This window comes from Zophobas morio, unplaced genomic scaffold (genome assembly GCF_036711695.1).
Source record: "Zophobas morio isolate AGI-343-1 ecotype UQ-CSIRO unplaced genomic scaffold, CSIRO_AGI_Zmor_V1 ptg000021l, whole genome shotgun sequence".
NCBI classification, from domain to species: domain Eukaryota; kingdom Metazoa; phylum Arthropoda; class Insecta; order Coleoptera; family Tenebrionidae; genus Zophobas; species Zophobas morio.
In genome coordinates, this window is record NW_026972126.1 from 25997752 (window position 1) to 26020490 (window position 22739).

The 22739-nt window shown below is 37.8% G+C and overlaps 1 protein-coding gene across 1 annotated transcript in view; it reads right to left on the minus strand.

Annotated features, from left to right (window-relative positions):
• The window catches only part of LOC135131570 (frizzled-4-like), a 44956-nt gene that overhangs the window by 5186 nt on the left and 17031 nt on the right, over positions 1 to 22739 (minus strand). Inside the window, exons 2-3 of the mRNA XM_064059382.1 lie at positions 19601 to 19875; positions 3738 to 3904 (exon numbers count right to left, since the gene is read on the minus strand). Of these exons, the coding sequence (XP_063915452.1) occupies positions 3738 to 3904; positions 19601 to 19875 (442 nt within the window). The remainder of the gene's footprint in view (positions 1 to 3737; positions 3905 to 19600; positions 19876 to 22739) is intronic.

Genomic DNA, 22739 nt, shown 5'->3' on the forward strand with positions numbered 1-22739 from the left:
TATTTTCGAAGAAGTTTGAAAAAATCTTAGGTTTCTTAGTGTCTTGGTTTTAAAGAATGTGAAAAAATCTTGAGGCCCTCAAATATCTTTTTTTTAATAACCTTAAAGAATCTTGAAAGGGTTAAAGATTGTGGAAGAATTTTAGGAGACCCTGATGTTTTGTTCCAGAAAAAAATTTAAAGAATCTCGGAGCCTCTTATTTTCGAAGAAGTTTAATAAAATCTTTAGATTCCTCAGGTTCTTAGCTTTAAAGAGTAAAAGAAGCTTGAAAAAATCTTGAGGTTCCTTAATATCTTGGTTTTAAAGAATGTGAAAAAATCTTGAGGCCCTTCAGTCTTTTTTTTTAAGAACATTAATCTTGGGGGTCTCTGGTATTTTATATCTGAAGAAATTTGATAAAATCTTGAAATTCCTCATGAACTTGGTTTTAAAGAACATAAAAGAAATCTTGGGACCCTCAAGTATCTTTTTTCTAAGAACCTGAAAGAATCTTGAAGGGCTCAAACTTGCGAAAAAATCTTGGAAGCTCCTGGTCCTGCGCTTGAGAAAAAAAATCAAAGAATCTCTGGAGCCTCTGAGGTTTTGCTTTCGAAGAAGCTTGAAAAAATCTTGAGGTTCCTTCATGTCTTGGTTTTAAAGAATGTGAAAAAATCTTGAGGCCCTTCAGTCTTTTTTTTTAAGAACATTAATCTTGGGGGTCTCTGGTATTTTATATCTGAAGAAATTTGATAAAATCTTGAGATTCCTCATGATCTTGGTTTTAAAGAACATAAAAGAAATCTTGGGACCCTCAAGTATCTTTTTTCTAAGAACCTGAAAGAATCTTGAAGGGCTCAAACTTGCGAAAAAATCTTGGAAGCTCCTGGTACTGCGCTTGAGAAAAAAAAATCAAAGAATCTCTGGAGCCTCTGATGTTTTGTTTTCGAAGAAGTCTGAACAAATCTTGAGGTTCCTTAAGTCTTGGTTTTAAAGAACGTCAAAAAATCTTGAAGCCCTTAAGTATCTTTGTTTTTAGAACCTGAAAGAATCTTGAAGGGCTCAAGATTGTGGAAGAATTTTGGGAGGCTGTGATGTTTTGTTCCAGAAAAAAATTTAAAGAATCGCGAGGCTTCTGGTATTTTATTTCTGAAGAAATTTGATAGAATCTTGAGATTCCGCATGATCTAGGTTTTAAAGAACATAAAAGAATCTTGGGGCTCTCAAGTATCTTTTTTCTAAGAACCTGTAAGAATCTTGAAGGGCTCAAACTTGTGAAAAAATCTTGGAAGCTCCTAGTCCTGCGATTGAGAAAAAAAATCAAAGAATCTTTGGAGCCTCTGACGTTTTGTTTTCGAAGAAGTTTGAACAAATCTTGAGGTTCCTTAATGTCTTGGTTTTAAAGAATGTGAAAAAATCTTGAGGCCCTTAAGTATCTTTTTTTTAAGAACCTGAAAGAATCTTGAAGGGCTCAAGATTGTGGAAGAATTTTGGGAGGCTGTGATGTTTTGTTCCAGAAAAAAAATTACAGAATCTCACGCCCTCTGGTATTTTATTTCCGAAGAAATTTGATAGAATCTTGAGATACCTCATGATCTTGGTTTTAAAGAACATAAAAGAATCTTGGGGCCCTCAAGTATCTTTTTTCTAAGAACCTGAAAGAACCTTGAAGGGCTCAAACTTGTGAAAAAATCTTGGAAGCTCCTGGTCCTGCGCTTGAGAAAAAAAATCAAAGAATCTCTGGAGCCTCTGACGTTTTGCTTTCGAAGAAGCGTGAAAAAATCTTGAGGCCTTTAAGTATCTTTTTTTTTTTAGAACCTGAAAGAATCTTGAAAGGCTCAAGATTGTGGAAGAATTTTGGCAGGCTGTGATGTTTTGTTCCAGAAAAAATTTAGAGAATCTCGGGGCCTCTGGTATTTTATTTCCGAAGAAATTTGATAGAATCTTGAGATTCCTCATGATCTTGGTTTTAAAGAACATAAAAGAATCTTGGGGCCCTCAAGTATATTTTTTCTATGAACCTGAAAGAATCTTGAAGGGCTCAAACTTGTGAAAAAATCTTGCAAGCTCCTGGTACTGCGCTTGAGAAAAAAAATCAAAGAATCTCTGGAGCCTCTGACGTTTTGCTTTCGAAGAAGCGTGAAAAAATCTTGAGGTTCATTGATCTTTTGGTTTTATACAATGTGAAAAAATCTTAAGGCCTTTAAGTATCTTTTTTTTTAGAACCTGAAAGAATCTTGAAGGGCTCAAGATTGTGGAAGATTTTGAGAGGCTGTGATGTTTTGTTCCAGACAAAAATTTAAAGAACCTCGGGGCTCCTGGTATTTTATTTCCGAAGAAATTTGATAGAATCTTGAGATTCCTCATGATCTTGGTTTTAAAGAACATAAAAGAATCTTGGGGCCCTCAAGTATCTTTCTTCTAAGAACCTGAAAGAATCTTGAAGGGCTCAAACTTGTGAAAAAAATCTTGGAATCTCTGGAGCCTCTGACGTTTTGTTTTCGAAGAAGTTTGAACAAATCTTGAGGTTCCTTAATGTCTTGGTTTTAAAGAATGTCAAAAAATCTTGAGGCCCTTAAGTATCTTTTTTTAAGAACCTTAAAGAATCTTGAAGGGCTCAAGATTGTGGAAGAATTTTGGGAGGCTGTGATGTTTTGTTCCAGAAAAAGAATTTTGGGCCCTCTGGTATTTTATTTTCAAAGAAGATCTTTAAATTCCTCAGGGTCTTGGCTTTAAAGAATATAAAAGAATCTTGGGGCCCTCACGTTCAAAGAATTCTTTAAAAACTTGAAAGAATCTTGACGGAATTAAATTTAAAGAATCTCGGGGACCCATGGTATTTTGTTCTTGAAAAAGTTTGAAGTTGTAAATACAGACAAGGATGACTCGATTACAAATTATATTGTGCGCCCGATATTTAGTAATATGTAATAGTAATTATTTGGTGTAAATTGGTGATACCGTAACAAATAAATTTTTAAAAAGTGCTTTATGCAACCCACAATACTTCGAAATTTAGTTCCTCTATTCAAACACAGATGTCGCTCCGTGTTAAAACCATAAATTCCACCCATTCCGCCCACTGGACCTCCTGCTATTCTTCAGAATGAACATTTTCGTATCTTCAACATACTGAACAAGAAAATAGCGGCCTGCACCCTCAAGAAATGCCAAAAACTCAATATCCCCTAATGTCAATTATGCAACCAACAAGGCGGTTCCATCCCCTCGTCCGACCCTGTCCCGTGATTTATCCCAGCAACAGGTCGCTCCGTGGGCAGACAAAGCCAGCCCAGATCTCCCAGCTGTTTTGCATGCCAGCCGATTCGCGCTTGTTACCGGTCGTGCTGGTGACAGTCGAATGCCCCGACCCATTAATCACGGCCGCAACCAGCGACCCACAAAAGTTGCCGAGAGGCGAGCAACAAGGGTCGACTTTGAAGCCGCTTCGGAGAACTCTTATCAGATCCAAAGTCGCCCGTTATAATTTGCTTTTCAACAAAGCGCTGGCTGGCCGGGCACCGGCTGTAATTTATTACAGATTCGGATCTCGCATTTTTGCGGCCATCGGTCGGGGGAGGCTCGGTCGGCGGGAATTCCGGGTGGCGGCAAAAAGCGGCAGGCACGCGTTGACGCGCTCGTTCGGCATTCCGGCCGATTTTTACCAACGTGCTAATGGCTCTATCGAGGAAGCGCAAGAATCCGGGCAAAAACTAGCCGCGCTCTGTCAGTCAGTAGGGCGATTCGGGGGCGGCACTTACCGGTGAGTTCGTCGGAGTCCACGTCCCGGCGCACGAGGGCGGCGACGGTCTGGGCGGCGGGGACGCTCCAAGCGCACACGTGCAGCGCGGAGCCCAGGCTGCGGAGCCTCTCGGGGGACCAGGACAGCCCCACGCGGGCGACCCACCAAGCGCACAGGCAGACCCACCTAGAACAAAAAAGAACAAAATAGAAAATCTAGACACAAGTCCAAGTAAGTGAGTTTACCGAACAGATGGAGCCAGTATTGCAAGTCCATCTGTTCGGTAACCGGCGTGCCATGTGTCGGCCGTCCTCTCTCCTCTTCCGTCACGTCAACACCTCGCCGGCGACGGGTTAATGGGAGCGAAGGACGGACGGCTCGGACGTGCACCGGTGTCTTGCGGGACGTAATCTAGTTAAGAATGAGTCAGGTAAGAATTCGAAGGCGTTCCGATCGAGTTGGCCGTTGCGTCACAGAACAATGGAGCATCTTATTAAGTCGACGAGCTCGTTTGTTTTGGTCGTGTTCGGCCGCTTTCCCTCCAGCCAACTGTATCTCGTAAATCTGCTTCGCAAAGAAAGCTCGCGGAATGCGCCAGGGCGGGAATGAATCGCGGAAAAAGGGCCCTCTGTTCCGGCTCCCCTCGACTGTGATATATCAAACCGAAAATACTTTTATCTGAGAGTATTAATCGCGGATCAAAAGCAGCCGAACGATAGCGCTATCGCTCGAGTGCTCCTCGATTGCCGGTCTTTGGCAAAAACGCCGGTTGCGATAAGCGGCTTTTGGCGGCGGCGTTATCGCCCAATTAAGTTGATCTGCGGAGACAAATATTTATGAATTGTAACGAAAGCATCGGAAGCGACTACGCGACGAGGTGTCAAACACGTCGTTAGGTAAAGATAATTCAAGCAGCGGCGGTCTTCCAAATATTTGACTTGACAGTCACCTGCCTGCTTGTTTGCTCGACAGGGAGAGGGCGCGAGTCACTGAACCGTAAACAAATTATTTGAATAAATACAGCGCGGACGAGAAGTGCTTCTTTCTCCTCCGGGGTGGCCGGATTCGTGGTCATGCGAGCGTGGCTCAGTTGGACCCACGGTTGGTTAGCGATGGTCTAATTAACCAGAATAATTCCTGATGATGGGAATTAAGTCGTAATGAACGCGAACAATAAGAAACGGGCTGTGGCAATTACTGAAATAATCAATGATTGTAGAACCGATCAGAGCACAATTGAGAGGCTTAATCGCGCAATAATCGCCGTTAGGAAATGTCAAAGTAATTTAGAGCGACGTTATCAGCTGGAGAGGATTCCACAAATTGGGTATTAATGATGATTGCGATGGAGATAAAAAACGTGCTTTAAAAAACGTCCCGCGACGAAAAAATTGGACGTTTTTTTTGTTACACCTTTCGTTACGCAATCGTCAACTCTAAATTAATTCTGATGGCTATAATCTAGCACTATCCTCCTCCTCGCGAAGGTTTTTCTGCGGATTTTTTTTATTTGAATCGCGTTGTCCTCCAGATTGCGCTTTTTTGCTCTAGCCTTCGAATAAGTGCTACTGGAACTGTTTAGAAGAGTCTAAGGGCACTCAAATATGTACCTTTCTTTTTAAATATTAGCAATAATAATCTTTTGGGTGGATTCCCAATTGAGCAAGCAAGCAAGAGATCAACTACGGGAGCAAAATCAAGAAATTAGAGATAAGTATGAAGAATGGAAGAGAGCTAAGGAATAAATGGGAAAGAGAGTGGGTGAAGTAGAAAGAGAGGGCAGACTCAAGAAGGAAACAAGGCAAAAGAAAAGGAATAAAGGATGCAGATAGGGAAATCGGAAAAAAGGAAGCTGGTACAAAATTAGGAGAAAAAGGAGTTCTGGGACTACGTGGGAAAATTTGATGTTGTGGGGCTAGTAGAGACTTGGGTACAAAGAGAAAATTGGGAGAAATTGGAAGAGATACTACCACAAGAAAATGTGTGAGAGTGTCAAGGGGCGACAAAGGAAAATAAAAAGGGGAGAGCAAGCGGGGGAATAGTAATGGGAATTTGAAAAGAAATGCAAGAATTGGAAAAGGGAAGTAATAATAAAAACGAACTAATGAAGAAGTAATACAGCTGGATAACAATCGATGGGAAATAAGCAAGAAAATGGAGGAAACCAAGATAAACATAGAAAAGAAAACAAACGGGACAAAAATAATAAATAAAGAAAATGGAGAGAAAAAAGAATCAAAATATAAAGCAAATAACAAAGAAGGGAAAATATTGTGGCAGATAACAGAAGAAATGGGATGGGAAATTAATTATAGACTATGGGATTGTCAACGAAGAGGCGTGGGAAGAAATAGAGAGTTTCTAAGTGGGGGAAAGGGTAGAATCAGACCACATGCCACTAGAAATAAAAATCAAAGGAAAAGAGCAAGAGTACGAAAAACAAGAGAGAAGAAACGAAAGAAAAGAAATAGAAAAAAGAATATGGGATTAAGAAGGAATTCAAAGATACAGAAGTAGACTAGAAAAAAAGAAATTCGAAGTGAAAGAAGATATAGAAGCTATGATAGCAGAACTGATCAACTTACTTAAATTGAGAAGCTACCGAAATAAGAAGGATATACATATGGCAAGGGAGGAATAATGGATAGAACGGGGAGTGTAGTGAGTTGAAGAGAAAAGCAAGGGAAAATTAAGAAAATGGAAGAATAACAAGGGAAGGCAAGAAGACTACCTAAAAGCAAGAGAGAATTATAGGAGAAAATGGGAAGAAAGAAAAAGAGAAAAACGAGAAGAAGAAGAGACGACAATACAGTCCCTGAAAACAAAAGAAGTTTCAAAGTGGGGGAAAGGGTAGAATCAGACCACATGCCACTAGAAATAAAAATCAAAGGAAAAGAGCAAGAGTACGAAAAACAAGAGGGAAGAAACGAAAGAAAAGAAATAGAAAAAAGAATATGGGATGAAGAGGAATTCAAAGATACAGAAGTAGACTAGAAAAAAAGAAATTTGAAGTGAAAGAAGACATAGAAACTATGATAGCAGAACTGAGCAACCTAATTGTAGAAGCTACAGAAAAAAGAAAGATATACATATGGCAAGGGAGGAATAATGGATGGAACGGAGAATGTAGTGGGTTGAAGAGAAAAGCAAGAGAAAAATTAAGAAAATGGAAGAATAACAAGGGAAAGAAAGAAGAGTACCTAAAAGCAAAAGAGAATTATAGGAGAAAATGGGAAGAAAGAAAAACAGAAAAACGAGAAGAAGAAGAGAAGACAATAAAGTCCCTGAAAACAGAAGAAGAAGAATGGAGATATATTTATAAAGAAGGAACGGAGAAAGAAAACTGAAGTCAGTAGGAAAATCAAAATACATGAATGGAAAAGACACTTTATGGAATTATTGTCGGTTATGAGGAAAAATGTTGTGAAATAAATATAATATAATAACCAATTAAACACTAGAGAAGATGTTCAAAATTCCTGCCTTGTGCATATAAGTACGCTCGTAATGTTTCCAAATTTCGATCATTTTTTTGTAAAAGATCCATCACAACTTGCAAAGATAATAATGATTTTGGCAAATAACATACCCTCTAAGAAAAGACAGGGTGAGTGGGCGGGGCTAGTACCTGCTAAGATGAGAGTAATTTTGGCAGATGAGGTATCCTGTAAGAAAAGAGAGGGTGGGTGGGCGGGGTTAGTACCTGTTAAGATAAGAGTAATTTTGGCAGATGAGATATCCTCTAAGAAAAGAGAGGGTGGGTGGGCGAGGCTAGTACCTGCTAAGATAAGAGTAATTTTGGCAGATGAGGTGTCCTCTAAGAAAAGAGAGGGTGGGTGGGCGGGCTAGTACCTGTTAAGATAAGACTAATTTTGGCAGATGAGATACTTTCGTTCTAAACAAAAGAAATTATAAAATTTGAGCTAGTGTACTCTTTTTCACATAACATGGGTGACGCTTGGTTGTTTTCATTACACGTATAGTCTACAGTAGAACCTCGATAATCCGAATTAATTGGGAAAAAGGTGTGTTCGGATTGACGATTTGTTCGGATCAGCGATTTTCCCAAAAATCGGAAAGGGAATTGAATAACAACTTCATACACAGTTGAAAACAAACTTCAAGAAATAAACCTTAATTTTATTAAACAAAATTAAAGAATTCTTAAGCAACAATGGATAAGAGGTACATTCTAAAAAAATATTACTCCGTGACCATAAACACCCTATCTTTTTGGAATCAATACGCCGGGATCTATACTCTGAATTTTTTCATTAATTTTTCAAAAATGAAATTTTCCATTATGTATTACCACCATTATGAAATTTCGACCCATTCTCGACGATTTTCGAAATTTAAGTAAGTACATTTTCTTGTAGATTTTGGGCCTCAGAAGTCACTTCTGGCTTCATTTCTTCGATAACTTAAACCATTTTTCCAGATTCGTCCAGTTGAAATATCGCAATTTTTAAAAATTTCGAAAAATTCGAATTTCACACCGAATTTTCCGAAAATATTGCTCGGTTACCATTAACATGCTATATTTTTGGAATCAGCACGTCGGGATATACATACATATCCCTGAATTTTTTCAGAATTTTTAGGAAACTTTTGCAAAAATGAAATTTCCCTCATGCAAATTTCGACCCATTTTCGACAATTTTCGAAATTTAACTAAATACTTTTTCTTGAAGATTTCGATAACTTCAACCTTTTTTCCAGATTTAGTTACCTAAATCAGTGCATTGAAATATTGCAATTTTTAAAAATTTCAAAATATTCCATACAACATATGCAGAAAGATCTTGCGTCATTTTTGCAAGTAGGTGCGTGTTTCCAAGTTCAGTTCGGATTGCAGAGTTTTTGTTCGGATTAAAGAAGCATCGCAATTGCACCCACTCCCCCCCCCCCCTGGATCCGCGCCTGCTAAGAAAAAAGAAGGTGGCTGGGTGAGTCTACGTTTTGCAATTTTTTTTTGTTAATATGTGTAGACTTATTTCGACAACAAGAAACTTAAAGCATGTTTAAAATGGAAAGTTTGTACAAGAAAATATCGATTTTGGGCTCCACCCCATAATTAAAAATTCATATTTTTTTGCAAAAATGTACCATTTTAACCAGGTTTTAAGTTTATTGTTGTCGAAATAAGTCTACACATATTAAGAAAAAAAAAAGCGAAATGTGGTCCCGCCCACCCGCCCTATGTTAATTGTGATGATTTTATTTATTTGTTGTGAGACAAGGGGGCAGAACTTAATTGCAAAATTCTTATTTCTCACCGGGAAATTAAAAACTTGTTTTTGAAAATCGAATTGTTCAAAGAATGCTGTGTATATTAAAAAAAATTAAGCCCAAAAATTAACTAGGCTGCGCCCCATATTTGCAAAATCCATTTTTCCTTGCAAAAATGTAGCATTTTGACTGTTTATAAGCTCCGCCCACCCGCCCTATCATTCTCATGATTTTTTTTATTCGTCGTGAGCCGAGGGGCGGAGCTTAACTGTAAAATCCTTATTTTTCTACGAACAAGTACTATGTGAAATATATCCTTTAGTAATCGAGTTATACAAAGAAAACTAAATGTATTAATTAAACAAGAAAACCAAAAGAGAAGCCCAGAGTCTTGGTTATCCATGGTATATTATTTGGGAGCCCGTGGAGATTTTTTTGTAAATTATATATTTAAAACAATTTTGGAGGACTTTGGTGTTCTATTTTTGGAAAATTCTGACCTGACCTGTCTTTGAGTTAATTTTGGGATCCCGTTTTTTTTTTTTGAAAATTTAAAACAATGTTATGATTCAAGATATTCCTGTTTGGAAAGAATTTGAAAGTGCTTTAGAGCCCATAGTGTCTTTTTTTATAATAATTTAATTAAATTTCTTAGAGGATAACTCATCTGCCAAAATCACTCTTACCTTAGCAGGTACTAGCCCCGCCCACCCACCCTCTCTTTTCTTGGAGGGTATGTCATCTGCCAAAATTATTCTTATCTTAACAGGCATCAGCCCCGCCCACCCACCCTCTCTTCTCTTAGAGGGTATCTCATCTGCCAAAATTACTCTTATCTTAACAGGCATTAGCCCCGCCCACCCATCCTCTCTTTTCTTAGAGAGTATCTCTCCTGCCAAAATCACTCTTATCTTAGCAGGTACTAGCCCCGCCCACCCACCCTCTCTATTCTTGGAGGGTATCTCATCTGCCAAAGTTACTCTTCTCTTAGCAGGTACTCGAGAAATGTGGAGAGGTTCAGAAATAACAGAAGATGAAATCGGAAGACAGACTGAAAAACTGAAAATAGGAAAGGCACCAGGAGGGGATGGAATCCAGAACGAAGCGTGGATATTCGGGACAGAAGGAGTGAAAGAAAGCATATGGGAAGTGGTAGATGGAGTGAGACAGCGATGCCCACTCAGCCCCGCATTGTTTGCAGCTTATCTAGGAGATATAGATAAAATGTTAAGAAAAGCACAGTCAGGAGGGGTGGTAGTGGGCAAAGAAAAGAAAAGAGAAGAAACGAAAACAGTGATTAAAAGTTTCGAGAAGCATGTAAAAAAAAAGGAATTGGAAGTGAATGTGGAAAAAACAAAAATGGTGGTGTTTGGGAAGAAAGTAAGAAAGGAGAAGGAAGAGTGGGCATGGAGAGAGAAGTACATTAAACAGGTGCAAGAATTCCAGTACTGAAACAGCAGTAACTCGGATAGAGCGCATATTCAAGAAATGGTCCGAAAAGCGAACAAAGTGATAGGAATAGGAGAGAAAAAATTTGGACATGATTATAAGAGAAGAATGATGATCTTTGATAGTTTGATCAAAAGTGTATTTATGTACGCAGCTGAGATTTGGGGATGGAGGGAATATGAAGAAGTAAAGAGTGCTAGAAAAATACTTGAAATGGACATTGGCAGAGAGAGAAGAAACAAAAAGGGAGAAAATGAGAGTGGAAGCGGGAAAAGGGCGGTCGGATTTGAAGAGAAGTTTAGTGAGAGAAGTGATTGCAAAATATTGCAAGAATGTTGGAAAGAAATAAGAAAGGAAGGGGGAAAACATGTTTGGAACGAAAGAGACAAGTATTATGCATGTGAATAGAGAGAATGGGAGAAATGGGAAGGAGTATGAAAGAAGAACTGAGTGTAAGAGATAAGGATATAGATAATCAAGAACGCAGATCGAGAATATCGAAGTCTAGATATAATGCAGACTATAGAAAAATAGTAAAGGATGAAGTACCAAAGTACACACACAGAAAGAGTATAAAGGAGAAAAGAATGATGGCGAGATTTAGGTGTGGAAGTGAAAAGAAAGAGAATACTTTTTGGATGGATGAAACTGACAGAAGTAGGATATGTTGGAGAGAGGGATCTTTTGGGATCTTGGTTTATGTTTTAAGTAATTTTCAAAGACCCCGGGAAGCCTCGTGGTGTTATTTCTGAAATGATAAAGGGATCTTCGGAATTACTTGAAAAAATTTAAGAGTCCCGAGTATGTATCTTATTTCTTTAATAAGTGAAAGAATCTTTGCAGATTTTGTTTTATTTTTGGGAAATTTGACAGGTGTGTAGTTTGTTGAAGCGAGTTGTGTATGTTGAACGCAGCTCGCGACCGTCTCGTCCCACGCTCACATTTCACCTCATCCGAATTTTTCGAGTCGTGCCGCAGTCCTCGCCACATCTAACAAGATAACTCTCCGGCTCTTCTTCGGGTATGCTAAGTCGGTATTCAGTGACCTGTAGTAACCCAAGACACGTACAATAAATTCCCATTTTTAAAGAACAATCTTGCCGGTAATGGAGCATTAAACATGTCCATTGATTTCCATGAGACGTTTACAGCATACGTAACGAATTAAGTGCGTTTCTAGCACGCAACTTTCGATTTATTAACATTATAAAACTATTAAATGCTTGTAAGTTGTTGGATGGGTTTGAGAGACGAAGAAAACGCTTTATAGACGGAATTTCGTTCGATGGAAAACGCTCTTATCGCGAACAGCAAGCACTAAAGATAAAGTGGCCATTGATCGCTGGGTCCACAGGGAAATGTTCTGCTACCAGTTGATCGAGATAGCTAGAACTCGTGTTTATTGTCCGTAAATTCTCCGATAATAACACGGAGATTAAATGTTTAGGGCCAGTCGGCCCAAGGGGACCATAAAACCGTCTCACGAATTATACCTGGAGTGACTTTGGAGGAATTACCTTTTTATGGCAACCCCTCATCAAAGCTATAAATTACGTCGACTATTTGCTTTGGGTTGACGCAGCTGTTTCGTCACGAACAGCACTCTCTGTACTTTTGCATGGTGTGAAGCCGCCTTTTCGCTGTCAAATCGCCGCGTAAAAGTGAGGTTAAAATTACCGGCAGTGATTCCGCCGCACATCTGCTCATTAACAAAGCGTCTTGCATTAATTTGCAATCCTCCCGCTCGTAAATAAACTAAATACAGCGTCGTTTGTGCGCGCGTGTGACAAATTTTGTCGCCCATAACGCTATAAATCCTTATCTATATCCGTACGTAATCGTTAAAATTTTATTGAGCTTGTAAACTGACGTATGGCAGCAACATCCGGATTTTTACTGCGCTACTAAATTTGCTTTTGCGCGAAATTCTACTACCACCCTCGATTTACCGCACCGCTACCGTATTCGTTACCGCATCCCACGTGATCCAAGTCGTCGGGCGACTTTATCACCCGCGACCGTGTCCAGACCCATGTAAGTAAATTCCGAACGATATTTACATCCAGTGTAAACCCGTCCGACGCGCTTATTTATTTTCGTTTCGAACGTTTAATAATGGACGTTTATTGCCACCGTTCCGGGACCGCTGTAAACAATTTTCTTCGTCGGGCTTTTTGACAGTTCAATATTTACCAGCTAACGAGCATCTGCCCGTAGTAAATTCATCAAGTCATCTTACCACCGGTCCCCCACCCGTTATGACGCTTTCACACATAATCAATCGCTTGTTAGCGTGTTACACAACGGTGGGAGAGGCTTGACCGACGTTTACCTCGTCGTGGACACAAGAGGTTTTTGTTCGAAAACCACGTGTGAATTCACTTATTTTTGCAGCTTGATTTGAACATTTATTCCCGACGGGGCTGCTCTTCGCCAAGCGTAGTTATCAATTGTGGCGCCACCTATCCAACAATAGCGAAATTTTTTGACTTATTTATCGTTTCCCTAGTCCGTCACTTATTATTATTATTATTATAATCCCCCGTCATCTCCCGCTAATTAATACCCTCCCTAAAAAAGTCGACAGCATCGTTTTACCGATTTTATCGCGATGATAAACGAGCCTCGGTCTTGACACGTGATTGGTCCTCCCAGCGTGATGCTGCGAGGTAAACGCACTTTCCGTACGCCCGAACGGAGCAATCTGCATTAAACGAGAATCCAATTAACAGTTCCCGACGAAAAAACGTTTAACATAAAAGACACGGCCAACAAAGGCCGCATTTGAATAACGACGTAGAGATGGGATCTCGCGCACAAATCACTGTTAGACGCCACGGACAACCTGTCGAGAACGGCCCGTACCTGCTTAACGCCTCGTTAAGGTCGGGGGCAAAAAACGAACGATGAATATTTTACACTTGTTACGGAGGTCTTGCTCGACTCCACTTCCAATGTTGCGTGCTCTCGCCGGGCTTTGCTTTTCTTTCTCCTCGGTTTCTTCGCGATTATCGAACCGGCTCAAAACCAAACATGCCAATTGACGACGTTAATGCGCGTGCGAGGCGTACCGAGAACGCAATTATGGGGCAGTCGAGCGCGATGATAGCGAATGGGTAAAGGTTTGTGGGGGTGGTGGTACTTGTGGTATCGAACACCAGGACGATAAATTCCTTTGGTAGGAAAGTTTCTTCTGTTCCGTCTCTATCTTTCTTTGGAAAGTGGTGCTAATAAGTTGTGATTTAATTTCTGGTTGCTTTGGTACTAACTGTATTGCTTTACATATTTGTGCTAAGTTTCTTTCAAAAATTAAAAACGGGTCTTCCAGATGGTCTAAAATTGCTTCAACATTTCAAACACAAGAGATCTCGAAGATTCTTTCCAAATTTTTCCAGAGAATTTTAAAAGATCCTTGACGGCCCCAAGATTCTATCAAACTTTTTCGTAAAAAAACTTGTGCCCAAGACTTTTTCAAAGATTTGAAGAAATTGTTTAAAATTTCATAACATTCTTTCAGATTTAAAAAAAAGGACCTTTGAAGGCCACAAGATTTTTTCAGACCTTTCCAAAAACAAAACTCTAGCAGCCCCAATTTTTTTGCAAATTCTTAAAAAAAGCTTCGGGCCCTTTCTTTCAAAAATTTTTGGGGCCACAGGTATTTTATTTTTGAAAAAATTCGAAAAAATCTAGAGCTTTTTTGTTTCTTTAATATGTAAACATCTTTTGGGAACATTCATGTTTCATTTTTTTGTTAAAAAATGTGAAAAATTATTAAGGAACCTTTGTCTTTGTTGTTGAAAAAAAATTTAGAATATTTTCGAGACCTCTGGTATATCATTTTTGAAAGAATTCGAAAATCTCGGCCCCCTCGGTGTCTCCTTTTAAACATGTAAAAAAATAATGGAATCCCTTTGTACATATTTTACTTCTGAAAGAATCTGAGTTCCCCAAGTTTTTTTTTTTATGATTGCGAAAGAATTTTTAGAACCATTAATATTTTATTTTGAAAAACTTCGAAAAAATCTGGAGCTTTTTGGTGTCTTTAATATGTGACGATCTTTAAGGACATTCATGTTTCATTTTTTTTTAAATCAAAGGGATTGTTTTTTTTTTCAAAATGTGAAAAATTATTAAGGAATCTTGGTTTTTGTTGTTGAAAAAAAAAATGTAGAATATTTTCCAGAGCCCTGGTACCATTTTTGAAAGAATTCGAAAATCTTGGGCCCCTCGGTGTCTTTTTTTAAACATGTAAAAAAATAATGGCATCCCTTTGTACATATTTTACTTAAGAAAGAATCTAAGAGATCCTTAATTTTTTTTTTTTTAAGAATGTGAAAGAATTTTTAGAACCATTGACATTTTATTTTGAAAAACTTCGAAAAAATCTGGAACTTTTTGGTGTCTCTAATATGTGACAATTTTTGCATGTTTCATTTTTTAAAAAATCAAAGGAATCTCAAGCGTTTTTTTTTTCAGAATGTAAAAAATTATTAAGGAACCTTGATTTTTGTTGTAGAAAATAATAACTCTGTTATTGGTTAAACTAAAGCCTATAAATATCACTTTGGGCTTCTGGTGTTTTGTGAAAACAATCTTGTATCTTAGCAACTACTAGCCCCGCCCACCCACCCCCTATTTTTTTGGAGGGTATATTATTTGCCACTATCAGTCTTGTCTTAGCAAGTACTAGCCCCGCCCACCCGCCCTCTATTTTCTTAGAGTGTATGTCATTTTGCAAAATCAGTCGTAATTTAGGAAGTAGTAGAATATTTCTTGAAATAATTCAAAAAAATCTTGGGCCCCTCGTGCCTTTTTTTAAATATGTAAAAAAATAATGGCGTCGTTTTGTGCATATTTTACTTTTGAGAAAAAATGAAAAAGTGTCAGGGGGCGCGGTTGTTTAGTTTTGAAAGAGTCTGAAAGAATCTAAGAGATCCCTAATGTCTTTTTTAAGAATGCGAAAGAATTTTTGGAAAAGTCCATTAAAACATAACCAAGTAAACACTAGAGAAGATGTTTAAAATTCCTGCATTGTAAGCTCGTAACGTTTCCGAATTTCGATCATTTTTTGTAAAAGATCCATTACTACTTGCTAAGATAAAACTGATTTTAACAAATGACATACCTTCAAGAAAAGAGAGGGTGGATGGGCGGGGCTAGTACCTGTTAAGATAAGAATGACTGCAGATGAGATACCCCTAAGAAAAGAGAGGGTGGGCGGGCGGGGCTAGTACCTATTAAGATAAGAATGATTTTGGCAGATGAGATAGCATCTAAGAAAAGAAAGGGCGGGTGGGCGGGGCTAGTACCTGCTAAGATAAGAGTAATTTTGGCAGATGAGATAGCCTCCAAGAAAAGAGAGGGTGGGTGGGCGGGGCTAGTACCTGTTAAGATAAGAATGACTTTGCAGATGAGATACTCTCTAAGAAAAGAGAGGGTGGGCGGGCGGGGCTAGTACCTATTAAGATAAGAATGATTTTGGCAGATGAGATAGCATCTAAGAAAAGAAAGGGTGGGTGGGCGGGGCTAGTACCTGTTAAGATAAGAGTAATTTTGGCAGATGATGTAGCCTCCAAGAAAAGAGAGGGTGGGTGGGCGGGGCTAGTACCTGTTAAGATAATCTGCCAAAATTACTCTTATCTTAGCAGGTGCTACCCCGCCCACCCACCCTCGCTCTTCTCACGGGATATCTCATATGTCAAAATCAGTGGTAATTTAGGAAATAGAATAATTTTTGAAAAAATTTAAAAAAATCTTGGGCCCCTCGGTTCTTTTCTTAAATATGTAAAAAAATAATGGCGTCCTTTTGTGCATACTTCATTTTTTAGAAAAGATGAAAAAATCTCAGGGAGTGCGGTTGCTTTGTTTTGAAAGAGTCTGAAAGAATCTAAGAGCTCCCTAATGTTTTTTTTTTAAGAATGCGAAATAATTTTTGGAACAATCGATATTTTATTTTTGAAAAATTTCGAAAAATTTACAGCTTTTTGGCGTCTTTAATATGTAAAAATCTTTCGAGGCGTTCATGATTCATTTTTTAAAAAATCAAAGGGACCCCAAATGTATTTATTTTTCAGAATGTGAAAAATTATTAAAGGACCTTAAAATAATAAGACAGATTTGGTTAATATTCATGGTACTTTGCCATTAGTTAAACTAAAATCTATAAATATCACTTTGGACTTCTGGTGTTTTGTAAAAGAGTTTGAAAAAATTTTGGAAGCTCCTGACAATTTTGAAAAAGTTTGAAATAATCTTGGGTTCCCCTAGTGGTTTATCAATGTCAAACAATCTTGTATCTTAGCAAATACTAGTCCCACCCACTCACCCTCGATTCTCTTGGAGGATATATCATTTGCAAAAATCAGTCTTATCTTAGTAAGGTACTAGCCCCGCCCACCCACCCTCTCTTTTCTTAGAAGGTATGTCATCTGCCAAATCATTCTTATCTTAACAGGTACTAACCCCGCCCACCCACCCTCTCTCTTCTTAGGAGTTATCTCATATGTCAAAATCAGTGGTAATTTAGGAAGTAGTAGAATAATTTTGAAAAAATTAAAAAAAATTTTGGGGCCCTCGGTGCCTTTTTTTAAATATGTAAAAAAATAATGGCGTCCCTTTGTACATACTTTACTTTTAAGAAAATATGAAAAACCCTCAGGGGGCGCGATTGTTTTGTTTTGAAAGCGTCTAAAAGAATCTAAGAGATCCCTAATGTTTTTTTTTTAATAATGCAAAAGAATTTTTGGAACAATCGATATTTTATATTTGAAAAAATTCGAGAAAACGCCAAAAAGCGTCTTTAATATCTAAAAATCTTTCGAGACATTCATGTTTCATTTTTAAAAAATCAAAGGGACCCCAAGTGTAATTTTTTTTTCAGAATATGAATGGATTTAAAAGAGTTTGGGGGCTCCTGGCAATTTTCAAAAAGTTTGAAATAATCTTGCATTCCCCTAGTGGTTTATTAATGTCAAACAATCTTGAATGTTAGCAACTAATAGCCCCGCCCACCCACCAGTATTTTCTTGGAGGGTATATCATTTGCCAAGATCAGACTTATCTTAGCAAATACTAGCCCCGCCCACCCACCCCCTATTTTCTTAGAGGGTATATCATTTGCCAAGATCAGTCTTATCTTAGCAAGTACTAGCCCCGCCCACCCGCCCTCTATTGTCTTGGAAGGAATGTCATTTGCCAAAATCAGTCGTATTTTAGGAAGTAGTAGAATAATTTTTGAAAGAATTCGAAAAAATCTTGGGCCCCACGGTATCTTTTTTTAAATATGTAAAAAAAAATAATGGCATCCCTTTGTACATATTTTAAAAGAAACCCTAATGTTTTTTTAAGAATGCGTAAAAATTTTTATAATCATTGATATTTTATTTTGGAAAAAATTGAAAAAATCAAGAGCTTTTTCATGTTTCATTTTTGAAAGAATATTTAGGGATTTTGTTGTTCGTTGCAAAAAAATTTTAAAGAATTTTCGACACTCTTGATATTTTATTTTTGAAAGAATTCGAAAAAATCTTGGACCTCTTTGTGTCTTTTTTTAAATACGTAAAAAAATCATGGGATGCGCTTGTATTTTATTTTTAAAAGAATTTGAAAGAATTTTTGGAACCAGGAATTGGAAAAACCTTGAGGATTCCTGGTGTTGTGTTTTCGAAACCGTTCGAAAGAATCTCTGAATCTCTTTTTAATATGAACGTACATTTTGATTTATGATTTACTTACGAAAATGAACTTGTTTTATTGTCTGTGCTGCAGTGTCAAGGGAAGTTCGATCTAAATAATTTTAAACACATTTTTCTAAAGTTATTTTAAAATGGTAAACGATAAAGAAGTTTTTTTTATTTTAAAAGTGATCTTAAAAGTTAGTGAACTTTTATTTATTTACTTATTATTTAATTACTAGAAGGCTATAAATAAAATTAAAAAAAAATATAACGACAAATGTTTATTTTTCAGCAGATGTTAAACTCCACTTGATCCGGCTGTTGAAAGAAAAACGGTCAAATATATTTTTAGATCCCGAAGTTGTTGTTAAAATAAAAAAAACAACACCTTTTAGAACAAATACACAAATCACATTTTGGAAGAACTGAAACCCAGCTCGCTTCGCTCGCTACATTACCACCTGTAAAATCTACATCCATCTTTCTCAATCCGAGAAAAAACCAACCACAACACGATTGTGTAATAAATATCAAAGCAACTATGCCCGACGGACTTCACAGAATAATAAATCCCACTTCCCAGCTCTTTAACGTCACACGAGCACACCATAATCGCTCTCTACATAAAATCCCACCAGCTAACGCCAAGTAGCTGCATTCCCTCCATAATTAGCAAAAACTGGCACTTACACCGTTCCTCGACCATATTTATCACTGCCGGTTTATGTCCCCGCATATAAATAATTTACAACCGGCTACCGGTTTCGGCCGACCTTCGCCCGTCAAAACGTCCATCTCGGCCCCTTTGTCCCTACCTGTCACTACTCCGACGTTTCTCCGAATCCCTTTCTCGATCGACAGCCCGATAAATAAGTTAATTAAACTCGAGTCCGTCGAAATATTTTAACAAGCCGATCGAGAGCTGGCTATAATGTCCGATCGTCATTAAATATTTAATTTACTGTAGCAGGCAATTAGTGCTCTTGTGTAAATAAACAGTCCGGCCGGACCGTAAAGCATAAATTACGGCGAATTATTAATATTTCTTTTTGGGTAACGACCATGGGTCGGGCCATAAATTACGGCCGAACGGGCCTGTCCAGCAGGTAGACAAGGACCCTTCGAGTCCCAGACCGCTTTCTAAATTTACTCCGAAATAGTTCCTATAATAAATAGTTTGTCTAGGAAAAAACTGGCCACTTCCATCTTTCATCAATATTGATTTTTTTGCTCCCTCCAAGTTAATAATTATTAACATTAATTAACAAATCTTCACGATTTATTGCGTTCTTGTAAATTTTAAACCAAACGGTTGGCTAAAGCCAAATTCCCCACGTCGCTCTCCGTCAGCAATCACGTCAAGCGCGGAACTTCACGGCGCGGCGATGGCGTGAAATCCGCGTGAAATTGGAATTAATTTCCAATTATCGCGGGCGGTTATGGGAGGCGATGCCGCCGGAGGCGGCAACTGGGTCACGTGAGTTCCCGCGGGACGGGCGCCAAGAGGTGCGATAGTCGCGCTTACCAGGCGTTGGCGGCCATGCCGAAGTAGTAGATGAGCAGGAAGACGAAGGCACAGTTGACGTTGGAGAGACCGTCCTCGGGGGCGGCGGCCGAGGAGCAGTAGGGCGACATGCGGCCCGAGAACATGCGGAGCGCCCAGCCGGCGCTCACCATGCAGTAGCACAGGGCCAGGCTGATGAGGGGGCGAGCCTTGACGCGCCCGCCCCCGATGGACAGGGTGAGGGCTGAGGCTAGGCTGATCACGAAGCAGATCATGGCCCACACGGTCACCCAGACCTGAAATACACGAATTTAAACAAAAACACTAACTATAATGACGCACTTATAGTTAATAAATTATCTGCGAACATGTCAATTATTATTTTAATATATAAATAAATTATTTGGAGATCTATCTAGAGCAGTTTGATTATACCGTCTTGTAAGAAAGCTAAGAATTTTAAAAATTTTCTTTGTACAGACTCAATCTCCTTGCGTAAATGGGGTACCAAATAACTGTTCTGTACTCCAGTCTTGATCTCCTCCAAGAAAAAAAAATCATATGATAAGAGTTCGCTGATTCACAAATTCTGTACAATTGCATTTGCATTTACAGATATTCAACATTAATCTATTTCAAATACACCAATGGTAAAGAAAAATTAAGCAAAACTGAAGATACCTTAGTAACAATCATTAATAGAATTAAATTCCATATATAAATTGAGATCATCACTCTACATAAGTTTATTGCAGGGAATAGCATCAGGAAGATCATTAATAAAGAGCAAAAACAACAAGGGTCCGAAGTTCGATCCCTGTGAAACTCCAGAAGAAAAAATGGTTTGGAGCTAAAATTTCTGTATTTCACAAATAAAATTCGACCGGTCAAATAAGAGATTAAGGGCCGGTTTATAGAACAGCGAGTTAAATATTTAATCCTCGATTAGTTTAACAGAGAATTAAAAGGTGGAATATGAGTCCGTGATTGGTTAAAATATCCGCGTTACCTGGCAACGGACCTCAGTTAAAAGTTAATCGCGAATTAACTTTAACTTCGCTTTCTGTAAATCGGGTCTAAAAGTTTCAATAACAGATTTGTGAAGTCAATATTACAGAGCTTTTGCAGTAATAAACAATGATCTATTTTATCGAAAGCCTTTTCGAAATCAGTATATATGACATCACATTGTCCATTACCATTCATTACTTCCGATATACCGGGTGTCTGGAAAATGGCGGATTAACTCTTCAGTACGTTATATAGGGGTGTTTCGTGAGTCAAAAAAAAATAATAATAATAATAAAAAAATCTTCATGATGTAGATTACAGAAAAAAGTGATTTTATAAAAGTAAAATTGGCAACACTGCACGCACCTAATGTGTGAATACCTCCCTAATGATTTCAGGACAATGACCGTAACAACCAGTAGTCATTAATCGTTGGGCATTATTATTATTATTATTATTATTAAAACAAGTTGTTATTTTTCATTAATAAAGAATCCAAAAAAAACATTTACTCAGACATTTACAAATGATAAACAAAAACAAAACCAACAAAAGAAAAATACATTAAAGCATTACCAACTGAACACTAAAAAAGATGTTCAAAATTGATGCCTTGTGGATATAAGTAAGCTCGTAATGTTTCCAAGTTTTGTTTTTTTTTTTGTAAGAGTTAGCCATCAGTAAGAAAAGAGAGGGTGGGTGGGCGGGGCTACTACTAGCTAAGACAAGAGTAATTTTGGCAGATGACATATCCTCTAAGAAAAAAGAGGGTGGTTGGGCGGGGCTAGTATTTGCTAAGGTACAAGATTGTTTGACATTAATAAACGACTAGGGGAACCCAAGATTATTTCAAACTTTTTCAAAATTGTCAGAAGTTCCCAACATCTTTTCAAACTCTTTTACAAAACACCAGAAGCCCAAAGTGATATTTATAGATTATAGTTTAATTAATATCAAACTACCAGGAATATCAACCAAATCTCAGTCTTATTATTTTCTACAAGAAAGACCAAGATCCTATAATTATTTTTCATATTCTGGGAAAAAAAATACATTTGGGGTCCCTTTGATTTTTTAAAAATGAAACGTGAATGTCCCGAAAGATTTTTACATATTAAAGACGCCAAAAAGCTGTAGATTTTTTCGAATTTTTTCAAAAATAAATTATCTATAGTTCCAAAAATTCTTTCGCATTCTTAAAAAAAACATTACGGATCTTTTAGATTCTTTTAGACTCTTTCAAAACATAACCACGCTTCTGAGATTTTTTCATATTTTCTCAACTTATATATTTAAAAAAGGCACCGCGGGGCCCAAGATTTTTTTGAATTATATCAAAAATTATTCTACTACTTTCTAAAGTACGACTGATTTTGGCAAATAACATACTCTCTAAGAAAATAGAGGGCGGGTGGGCGGGGCTAATATTTGTTAAGATAAGATTGATTTTGGCAAATGACATACCCTCCAAGAAAATAGGAGGTGGGTGGGCGGGGCTAGTAGTTGCTGAGATACAAGATTGTTTAAAATTAATAAACCACTAGGGGAACCCAAGATTATTTAAAACTTTTTCAAAAAATCGATAGCGATAAAATCTCGTTTGCTGATTGGTTGAGAGGCTAAGTTGGTGAGACATTTCTGTCACATTTCTCGATTCTGTCACGAAATCAAGTCTTCATGGAGTGATATTTTCTCGATAGCTCTGAGTGAAGTGATAAATTTTGGAGACATAACCTCGAAATTTATGTCAAAATAGAAGTTCAAATCGTAATTCTGAGTTATAAGTTCTTAAAATTAAGGTAATTGTAAACTTTTGAACATTTAATAAGCTTATATGCAAAGAATAAATGCAAACTTTGCATTTAAAAGCTAGGCAATAACATTTATCGCAAGTGATAATTTATCACTTCGATCGAGAAACAAAATCCCACCCCAGGGGTGGGATTTTGTTTCTACCGATACGATACGAAGCGATAACGAAGCGATAAATGACAAGGATGAAAATATAAATTTTAGATGCTAAAGAAAAAGACGACCACATTTTATCGGTATCGATATTTTATCGTTTTAGAAACAAAATCCCACCCCAGGTCCGAATTTTCCAAAAATAGAACACCAAAGTCCCCCAAAATTGTTTTAAATAATTTAC